Source organism: Python bivittatus, unplaced genomic scaffold (assembly GCF_059951505.1).
Source record: "Python bivittatus isolate LINGU-HERP-01145 unplaced genomic scaffold, Pbiv_v1 ctg000610_np1212, whole genome shotgun sequence".
Classification (NCBI taxonomy): Eukaryota; Metazoa; Chordata; class Lepidosauria; order Squamata; family Pythonidae; genus Python; species Python bivittatus.
Window position 1 is genome coordinate 36,641,042 of NW_028277088.1, and position 11,546 is coordinate 36,652,587.

At 38.1% G+C, this 11,546-nt stretch overlaps 1 protein-coding gene across 2 annotated transcripts in view; it reads right to left on the minus strand.

The window, feature by feature from the left end:
- The window catches only part of ZNF385D (zinc finger protein 385D), a 210,229-nt gene extending 199,065 nt beyond the window's left edge, over positions 1 to 11,164 (minus strand). For both annotated transcript variants that reach the window (XR_015797895.1, XM_088150779.1), the window contains exon 1: positions 10,417 to 11,164. Coding sequence is in view for 1 of the 2 variants with exons in the window: in XM_088150779.1 (XP_088006905.1) it covers positions 10,417 to 10,438 (22 nt within the window). In the remaining variant the exon portion in view is untranslated. The remainder of the gene's footprint in view (positions 1 to 10,416) is intronic.
- Between the last annotated feature and the right edge of the window lie 382 nt (positions 11,165 to 11,546).

Here is an 11,546-nt window from a genome sequence, read left to right on the forward strand (position 1 = left end):
AGGGACCCAATAAAATTACTTTTTTTAAAGGCGTATTTTTAAATTGATCTTTTCATCACTTGAACTAGGGTTTTGTTGTTTGTGTTTAGAAATGAATGGACATTTCAATCTCAAGAGTGATTTGGAGCTCCACAGGAATTTAGATGTGTCCCAGAAATTGGGTAAAAGAGGATTAATAGAATTAATTGGGGAGGATTATTTGAATGAACTAGTTTGGAATGAGGCAGAGAAGCTCAAGTACTTTCATCTGCAAAGAAATTTTCCCAATAATGAGGACTGGAGGATTGCTAAACTTTAATAACAATTATCTTAAGCTTTAATAACAGGTATAAATCTCACCTCACACTTATATCACTCATATCTCATCACCTTATGATGAAGCACACATTGTTTCACAAATGAATTTTTGAACTGTTCTCTCTCTTACCATAAGGTATATGGAAGCACTGGCCACGGTCTTTGTATATTACTTTGAGTTTCATGTGTGCAAATAATTACCTAACGATGTTGTCATGAATGCGACAATTTATGGATCACTTTTATATAACAAAAGTGTACAGCATCAATAATAATCTGTATAGTTCATCATCACTGGTTTGCAATAGCAATCAGCCAGATGTCTCTGATAATTCATAGGGAGCTTATGACAGCAATGCACAAACAAATGGATTTTTTTCCCTCCAATACCTGCCATTCAGAGTTACACTCCTTCTGAATTTGGAAGTTTCAAACACACATCACAGTCAATATTCTTCAGCTGATTTATGTTCTTTGAATTAGTTGAGCCCTTTTAAAAGCCATTTAATCAAAATCTTATGGGAGCTTGGGCTAGTAGTCACTGAGTAACTCTGTAACATTTCTTTTGTTTCAAAGACAATCTCTATTCCCTAAGGCTAACTAGCATGATTCTTCATTGAGTTATTTCTCCATTGTCATGACTTGCTTGTAAGCTTCCAAGTCTTTGACTCTGCAAAACTTTAGGTAGAATGCCACAGATTCAATTCTGACATCCACAGGAAGGGCTAGGAACAATTTTCAAGGACTGCAATCAGTCAATTACTTATTTCTTACAGTGATGTTTATACCACCCAATCCAGAGATTCTGAGTGGTGTATAATATAAAAAAGCTGGTATACAAAAATTGTTACAGGGCTTAGACCAGTCTTACCTAGTATTTTAGATACGTGTTGAACTACAGCACCTAGCATTTCTGACTTCTGATCATGCTGGTAAGGACTGCTGGTAATTAGAGTTCAGCAACAATTCAAAGCTACAAATTCTTAATCTACAGTTTCAGCATTAGTTAGATTGATCTGATGGGTTCTAATGCAGGCATTCATATAAATAGAAAAGAAGTCTTTCAAAAACTTTGCTTTGGTTAAGAAAGTACTTCCATGATTACTATGGCAGCAACCACATGTGAACATAGCTAAATGGTATGTATTTTATATATATTTATAGTTTTAATGTCTTTGTAACCCGCCCAGAGTCCCCTATTGTAGGGGAGATGGGCGGGAAAGAAATCCAATAAATAAAAAATAATAATAATAAAAAAATAAAAAAAGTTATTATGAAATCTTTAAAAGCCTGTGTAGTTCAGAAGGTTATAGTTTATCAGTGGTAGCCTAAACCTGTTTGCTTCATTGTTTGTCCATTATTCATTCATCCATTCACTTACTCATTTGATTGTTTCTTTCATTCTTTTTTAATTTTTCAATATACAGATTGTCAAAGCCCATTTTAGTCTGCACACACAAGCACACACTTCCTAATAAAAGTATTTTGACATGAATATAATCCTTCACATAGTGATGTTGAAAATGCAGTAATCATAATCAGTGAAAAGTACATTTCAGTAACTTCCATGAACGCATAAACCATATCACACAACACTGACACATATTTAAAGACATTTAAGAAATATAAAACATAGCATGTGAAACTGCAAAATATTATTTTTGCAATGTTTTAAATGTTAATTGTTAAATGTAGTGTTTAAACATTACAGTCACAATGCAAATTTCCACTATCATATGCAAGGAGAGGTCATGTTGCAAAAAGTGAAGAAAGAAACTGGGAGTGAAGGAGTGTTTTACACTGATGTGGAAAAAACAAATAGGACATACTGTAGATGCTCTACTGTTGGAGAATATTTCTCTTTCTCCTGGAAAATGCATCTAATTTCTCCACCCACAAAATATCATTTTTAGTGTCATCATTTCAAATAGAGACAGAATGGTCTTTAATGGAATGTAAACCACATGAAGATCTGATTACCTAATGTGAAGATAGCATATATTATGCCTACATCTGGCAGGGAAGTAGCAGGGGAACACGGTACACAATACCATGGTGCACAACTGGCTGCTTACTATTGCCAATGGCATCACTAGATCCAAGAGAATCCCTGCAGATTTAGGGAAGGCAGAAAAACAACTATTCTTTACAGCATTTTCTCTCTATTTAGAGCCACACCTTTATAGTTGGGTTCTGTTCTTCTGTGCGCGTGCATGTGTGTGTATATTTAATTGGGGTTGTGTCTATATTTTCATAGGATAATTCTACATCAGGAAAGATTTTCTTCTATGACTCCCTCTCCCCCATTTCTCAGGTCTACTTGAGGCCAGTTAAGTTTTCCCAGCAGATTCAGTTACTAAGATTGAGGTTCTTCAAGCAAGGTGACAAATTATTTTGTACCCTTACATAATCTTTCCCTAAAAGTCTCTTTGTAAGACATAAACTGGTCCAAGAGGCCAATTCAGGGTTTGATTTTATAAGCTCACAGATAAGAAACAGAATTTGGATAATCTTGCTTTAACTGAGTTCCAGTGGGACTTCAAGGAGCAGTATTTGCTATTCATGGGATACGACTTAAAGATATCAGGTGATATAAGAAACTAATATTTATTAAGCAATATTAGAGATAGAATTAATTTCATATAATAGATTAAACAAAATTTTTGGTCTAGCAAGTTGCAATCTAGGTTGACACACATGCCACTACCTTTCTATATAATAACCTAATGATGCAACTGAGCAGAATACACAATTTTAGTTGTTGTTGTTGTTTTTGGCTGAGGAATTTGATTTAGTCTCCCAGACCACATTATCCTTCTAATGCTGCCATTCACTTGTGAAATTTGGTTGCAATCCTGAACTTTATGCTAAATTATTTGTAACAGTCTTCCTTACAAACTAGGGCAATATAATTCTCATTCAATTTTATGGCCTAGTAAAATACATTTTTCCCCTCAAGGTTAAAATTCTAAGCAAATTTGTGTCCCTCTCACTGTATTTGTCATACTAATGGAATCTAATCCACAATAAAAAATATCAAAACATAGAAAGAGTTCAAAATGTATTATGAGTAATAAATAAGCTGGCCAGGCTCATGGACTCATATTAGTCATGTATACACAAAATAAAAACTTAGTTTTCTATCCATAAAATTTACTTGATCAATGTCTATCCCATTATCTTGCTGCAAGGCAATTATCTGCAAATATGAACACTGTACTTGTAAATCATGAGACTTCAGCAACCTATTTATCTCTCAGACTTTGGAGACGCCAAAGGATTAAGAATTGTACTAGGAACACAACTGCTTCCTCAAGAAGTTGTGAGTCAACGCAAAATAGGCCATGTTGGCTTTCACAAGGCCTATATGGCTTCAGGTCATCTCTGATGAGATGTATGTATGTATACGTATTTGGGAGAGGTTCACAATTATTTCCTTTTCCTTTCTAATGCCTATAGAGAGTGTCTTCCTTTTTCTTTTGGTGCATGGGAACTGAAGCAATGTGGCATGAGACTCCTCAGATTCTCTTCAGGCATTGTTATAATAATTATAATAAAGGAACTGCTTACAAAGCTGCCTGGGCTTGAAGTGTGTTGGCTGGAAAACAAAGTGTAAGGGTGGACTGTAAATAGAACATATAAACTCAGTTCTGCATTAAGCAGGCCTAGTGACCATCACAACTGAACCCCCATATTTCCATAGCTCCACTGGTAGGATCCACTGGGAATTTTTCAGAGCCCTTATTTCAGTTTTGAGTAATTTGTTTTTTTTTCTTTAAATCTGATCTTCCTTTGTCTAAGTAGACTTGATACCAAGAGTTAAGCTTTAGCAGATTAGGACATGGATGATTCTAACCATCCAGCCTTTTAAGGCACAGTTCCATAACTAAGATGGACATAATCATTCTGGTCACTCTTCAAGTGGTTGTTGTAAGGTTTACTGAAATAATGTAGATGAAAAGTTTTTAATTCTACAGAGAAATACCATATGTGCACTAATAGAATGGTTAGGATGGATTAGGACATGGTTAGAATCATCCATGTCCTAATCTGCTAAAGCTTAACTCTTGGTATCAAGTCTACTTAGACAAAGGAAGATCAGATTTAAACAAAAAAAACAAATTACTCAAAACTTCCTGCATTCATAGCTGTTTTAAACAGAAGCTACAATAGGGATTTTTAATAATGCCATATAGATTATTATTCCTTGTAATGCCCTCTTCCCATTTATGCATTTATATATTCCCAGTTTCAGAAATGTACACTATACTTTGCAACAAACACAGGCACACTAAAGGATATTTTTGGATTCCAAGATTCTACAACTTGATGATTAATATATTATATTAATCTTACTGACTACTAACTTACTAACTTACATTATATTAATATTATTAACTAATGTAAAGTAGCTTTGCATCACAATCAGCAGTGGAGATAGGGTAAGGATGTACTATGACGTGAACGTAATGTTTTATGCAGTGGGAAGAAAATTCATTGATCAACATACACTTCTCATTTCCAATATTTTTTTCTACAAAATATCTCATAAAACCATGATAGTGCATTTCCTCTCATGAAGCATAAAACTACTGAGGTACATGTCAAGAGATTATGCATCTTCAAAAAGGTTTATTAGAATCACCCAATATCAGAATTCATGGAACATCTCTTTAATAATAGTTCTTAAAATGTCTGCAAACAGGCATTCTATGATTGTTACTGCATTCACAGCTGTTTTAAACAGAAGCTATAATAGGGATTTTTAATAATGCCATATAGATTATTATTCCTTGTAATGCCCTCTTCCCGTTTATGCATTTATACATTCCCAGTTTCAGAAATGTACACTATACTTTGTAACAAACACAGGCACACTAAAGGATATTTTTGGATTTCAAGATTCTACAACTTGATGATTCTGAGAAACATTCTTCTGTCGCAATCAACATCCATTATGTATTAACTACAGCATTTTATTGCACACGTTGATTGTAAAATACCACACAGGGAACAGCTCAGTATAAATAGTGTCTAAAAGCATTTTATTTTTAATGTGCTCTCTTAAGGATCTGTTGTGATTCATTCATAGAGAAAGGCTGTGATGTATATAATCTTGCCCAATGTATGTTCTAGCTTCTTAACAAACTAGAAATGCTGAAGTACTTCCTATGAAATGGCAAGTGATTTATTTCTCATTTCCCATTTGTATTTTCTTTAAGTGTCTCTGAGGTTCAGGAGAGAGGGTCATTTTGTTTCCTTTAAGACTCATCCATTATCACTTTCTCCTTCATAAAACAATGGGAAAAGTAAAAAGTGATACTCAAAGAAGGAATATGAAGGCTGACAGGATCATATCCACAATTGTGTTCACTGGAAGGGAGAAGAAACTGGACCTAGAAATAAACTGCATGAAAGAATGTGACAAATTTCTCTGTTCCTTCTGTTTACAAAAGATTGCATCCTCTCAAAATGGAATAGATCAAGACAGATTAAGCACAATGTTATAACATACAGTAGTTCAGTATAAAACACAGGGCTAACAATGAGAGTAACAAGAGGATTACTCAATATGGCAGTACTGCAGCAAAACCATAAAGGAAATGCATGATCAAAAATGTTTTTCTTTTTGTAGCCACCCTTTTCAGAAGAGCATTTCTACAAAGCTGGGTGATCAAGATACATGTGCATTGCTATTACACTATGGAGATTACTAGGTTTCGTGAGACAGCACGCACAAGCATGTAATTGCAACATTACTGAAGCATTTATTCTGACTGACAATCATGGACGTAGTATTCTGCTGGATCATAAACCCACTCAAAATGCCTTTCCCTTTCCCATTTCTTAGTACAAGGAAGAGTGTCTGTTGCATTCAGTTCAACACAGCTATTCACCATAAATGATAATGGGGCCTTGCAGTAAGAAAGCAGGTACTTTCTTCTGGTTGAAGCAGACTGGGATGGATGGATGGATGGATGGATGGATGGATGGATGGATGGATAGACAGACAGATAGATATAAATAATAACTACTGAACTCCAAAGGAAAGCTCAACTGTAGTCTATATTTTATGTCAGACCTTTAATTCAAGCTGACCTAGTATAAGCATATGAATGGTTAGTCCTAACTGTGTCTCTTTTTTAAGCAGAGTTGCCTGCACAAGGATAAAGTAAGTCCCTAGCTATCACTTGTAACAGCTCCAGAACACTGAAAAACACCTACAGACTTTTTTTCTTAACTATACTGAGAAGGTTCACAGCAGATTTCTTCTGATGATAAAAGATAATTTAGAAGGGCAACATTAGGTTCATTTTTAAATAATAATAATTTGTGTTACAAATATGGCTTGCCACTATTTTAAGTTTCTTCCCTCCTACATTAACACAGAGGATGACAATAATGTTGATATGGGGAAGACCCTTCTCTGAGACCTTGGAGAGATGTTACCTATCTAAAGGAGGGAAAATTAAACATCTAGAGGGCTAAGACAGAATCCTAATTTCTCAAAATATCTTCTTATAAAATTGTTGAGTTTGTATTCAATGAGACTGATGCTACATAAATTCTGCCCAGATGCAACCCCTAATTGTATAGGAAAAGTTGAACATTTTCTATTAAAAAAAAAAAAAAATCTGTCACAGTCAAAACAAGCAGCTGAACATTCACACAAATTGCCAACCTCAACAAATTTAACAGAATTACTAATGGTGCTGAAATTACAGAATGATATTCCCTAGAGAACTAGATGTCGCATCTAGATGTTGTAAGTTCACATATCTCATAATGAAAAGCATCATAAATCTAATATTGCCAGATAACTTCAAATCCTTTTGGGAAATAGCTATTCAATAGGTATGGTTTCTCCAGTGATGCCATCTTAACCTTAGAGTTAAATCAAGCTAGATCAATGTCAAGGATCTTAGATACAGAAGGCCAAACAGAAACTGCTGCATTTTCTCACAATATGATTGCTAATAACCAAATCTTGGAGCCCAAACCAGCTTCATATTTATATCATATTACAGTCCCCAAATTCAGGAGAACCTTATCTCTAGCCCCATTTAATGTCCTCCCCACAGCTGTTATGGAAGGGAAATATAGGAAAACCCCATATGAAACCTGATATTGCCCCTGTAACACAGGTACCATAGAAATCACAGCCCTTGTTCTTTTGTATTGTCAGTTCTACAGGGACATTCACCACCAGTTGACTACCCCCCTTTTATTTAAATTTCCAGGGCACTATGATAATTTTTATTTGCATTATCTGTTAACCAAGATAAATTTATTTCTCTAAAAGTAAAAAATTCTGCTACATTATGTGTAAGTTTCACTCACAAATGGTTGCCAACACTTACAGATGTTAGGGAATAATTTTGGTTTATTTTATAGAATTGGTCAATGACCGAAATAGTTTCTGTCTGTATGTCATATCCAAGGAAAAGAAAAGAAAATGTTATTCTTCCTAATACATAGCAACTATCTACCCATGATTTTCTTAGAAATAAGAAAGTTACTCTTTAGAGATGACAATATAATGCCAGGCTGTAGCAAAAAGCTAAGCAGAGAAAGTTATTTTAGCCTTGAGATATTATGCACAATCTATAGCTTTGTAGAGGGAGAGACGCAAAAGGCCTACAGATATAAAGGAAACATTCACATACCGGGTATATTTTAAAAAATATTTCTAAAATGTTATATACATATATTTTTCATAAAATTAACCTCTTAGCAGAAATCAAGGTTTTCAAAAAGATTGAAGCATTTTCTATAAAGAATATATTTAAAAATCTGCATTTAAAAAAAGAAATGCAAACCTTAATATGCCTATTTCTCAACCATAGTGTATCTATTTCTTTATATCTTATTCTTTTAAACAAAATGGCAATGCCTGATGTTCATCCTTTTCTTGAGTCAATTTTCTTGAGTCCTAGCCAAGCCTGTTTCATTCTACAGTATTCCTAATAGGGACAGGTGAGATGATAAACTTTAGCCTTTTGACAGCACGAGTGACATACTTTCCAAAATAGTCAGAGGAAAACAAATAGGATTCTCAGTGTGTGTTCTGAACATGTTTCATACTTGCAAAAAAAGATATGAGGTCTCCCAATTTGAATGAAAAAAATCTGACAGACATGCACACTCCCCCTACGAAAAAAAAAATCTTGCAAACTGGAGGATTAATTGAGCCAATTTAGGAAACAAAATCTGTGTAAAGTGAGACAATGATTAAAATGCATATTCAAATAAATGCATGAATAGCTGGTGTTATGTCAGTTTAAGAGTTTTGGAAGACTTTGAACAGTGAAGCCACGCTGAAGAAATATTAAGCTTTTGAACTCTGGCTATTACATAAATGGAAACATTGCAAAAGGTTCATTTTATTTGTTGGAGAACACAGGACTTGCACCTAGTATTACTGATCCTGCAGCTGTGGCCATACATAACATAGATCACAGGTCTTTGCCAAGATCAAATGCAGAAGTATTGCATAGCTGAGTACTGAGAATCTATTCTAAAAACTCAGCTGGCCGCACATTTCAGTACTACCAATTTTAAAGGGAACGTTTCAGGAGAAGCAAGCAATGTGATTTGTTTAGGGCAGATTCTCACAGCGCATCAGCCAGAGTGGACTTGCATAGCATAGCCCTGGTAACTCCCTTCTGTTTACTGCAGGGTGACAAAATACTTTGGGTGGCACTTAATTCCTTACAAATATCTGAAAACACAGAGCTGTCAGCCTCACAGAAAAAGCCTGGGCAAGAATGATAGCTTCTCACTAGTTCACCAAATCCCCTTTGTGGATGATATAACAACAGAATGTAACACATTCCCTCATTTGTAAAAGAGGCTTTCCAGAAATCTTGAAAAGTTTTCTGAAGATGAGCACATCATTCTTGGTGCTGGATATCTTCAGAGTACTGCATCATTTTAGTAAAATTTGAGGAAAAATGCTCCAAGAAACATCAGGATCCTGCTCTCACAATGAACTTCCTAGCCCAAATCAAGAGGAACTGACATTAGCTGAGCAGAAAACCATCAAAGAGCTACCTCCTGAAGTTCAAGTCAACTTTGGATTTAATATTTAATGAAAGAAATCTGTAGCAACAACCTCAGGAGTTCCTTCCTGCATGCTGTATATCACTGCATATCAATCAGCTGCATTGAATTCTTGCTAAGGCACTAAGCTACCGAGGCAAAAGACGGTACAATATTCCCCTTTTACCATTTTAAGGACATTAGTTCTTCTCCTGCATCCCTGAGTGGTAAGTTGTAATTTTATTATTATATATATCCTTGTCTTCAAGAGAGCTCTCCTTGCTGGGGTATTCCAATACACCTACTTTCTCTGTCTGTCTGACTCACACACTTACATACACACATACTCAGAAAAGAGTTCCTAGCTCCAGCATGCTTCTAGGATAAATGCACACATCTTCAGTTGAGAAGCTGAAGAAGGGTTTTATCACACCTAAAGTCTGCCCAAACCCTGAGCTGCTCCCAGGCGTCTGAAGGCTTTTTCACACCTACACCCATCACGACTACCACGTCTTTGCTTGGTGTTCTGGGTTGGCAGATCATCCCCAGCACTGGGATACGGCAGGAGGGGGGGAAATAATATACTCAGAGAAACGCAGGGCTCTGCAAGAAAGCACCGTTTCTTCTCTGCAAAGGCTCTGCAAAGTGGGAAGGTTGGAGAGTTTACGGAGAGCGCAGCGAATCCTCCACAGAGCAGCGACGCCCGATCGCGCCTTGTGGCATTAAGTTTGGTTCCAACTTCCCACGCTTCGCCACCCCTGCGACAGCAGTCGGCACCCAGGTTCCCTTTGAAGCTGGAAGGGGCGGGGAGGGCGGCACGGGGACTGGCCGCCGTCCCTTTGCAAACAGGTCGAGCCAACTAAGCTAAGCGACCCCAGCGAAGAAATAAAAGCAGCTTCTCCGAGACAACCGAAGCCTCCTTTGCAACCTCGAGGGAGAGAGAAATGCCCACGCTGCCCTTCTCGAGGGCGAAGTCTCCGCGCAGCACGAGAAGGGAAGAAAGAGCTCGGTACCCCCGCCCAGGTTAAAGCTGACGTCCGCCGCGAGAGAAGGAAGCCGAAGTGGAAAGAGACTTACCAAAATACATTATGTTTCTCATTAATCGGGCACTCCAGCTTCCACCGCCGGGCGCTGCTCAGCATTAGCTCCCGCGCCGAGCTGCTGCTGCCGCCGCGCGAAGCCGAGCGAGTCTGTCTCATTCTACATGATGTGGAAATTTCCAAGCCTCCGAGAGCGAGCGGCGCGAGCCTCCTTGGCTCAGGGCTCGGAAGACAGGCTTCTCCCCGATACAATCCAGCTCTGGTTTAGCGCCGACTCCCGCTGCATGCTGCACTGCCCAGTCTTACTGTAATCTGACTCCTCCTTGTGATGTCCTTGGCGTTCCTGTGACATCAGGACCGGGATTACTACTAGCAGAGCGCGGGCTATTCGGACGCCGCTCTTTCTTTGGGGAGCGGGGGAGGCGGGAGCGGCGGTCGCGCTGCCACTCGGGTGGAAGCAGGTGCTCCTCATTAAGCCACTGAACGACCCCATGCGCTCCCCGCCTCTCCCCGTCCAGCCCCGCAAGTGGCATCAAGCATGGCCACTGACACAATACCTTCCATTTCACAAGGGGGAGCCACGATGGTCTTCAGCTGTCCTTCGCCAAGGAGAAAATCAAGTTGTAGAGGGCAGCGACAGCCTAGAGGGGAAGCCTGCACGCCAAATGCCCGGGTACATCTCACGGAACAAGACTTGGGACTGGCACCTGTCAGCGAGGGGCTTCTCTCCTACAGTCAGAAACTTTAATTCCACCTTCCTTGACCTGGCACTTTTTAGATGCGTTTTTAGAACACCCATCATTCCCAGCCCACAGTGCAGAAAAGTCCCAGGTTGGGGGAGGCTGTTCTACAAAGAGTCAAGCAGAAAGGGGGTATATAAATGGTAAAAATCAATGAAAGAAAGCCTGGCATTCTGCACTTCTTGGAATCAGTCTGCCTTCCCAGAGGCCTACACAGTCTCAGCTAATATAGGGCAGTAAGGGCCCACAACAAATATATATACATATACATGCGTGTATGTGTTTGTGTTCCTTTTCAGGGTTTCCTTTAGTTTAAAGGACTACACTTGAGTGGAAAGTGCTCCTAACCTCGCTTGTCCTTTTCAAGGGTACTTTATCCCACCCCCAACAAGCCATGTCCACCGAGAATGCTTACTCACTATTAAGC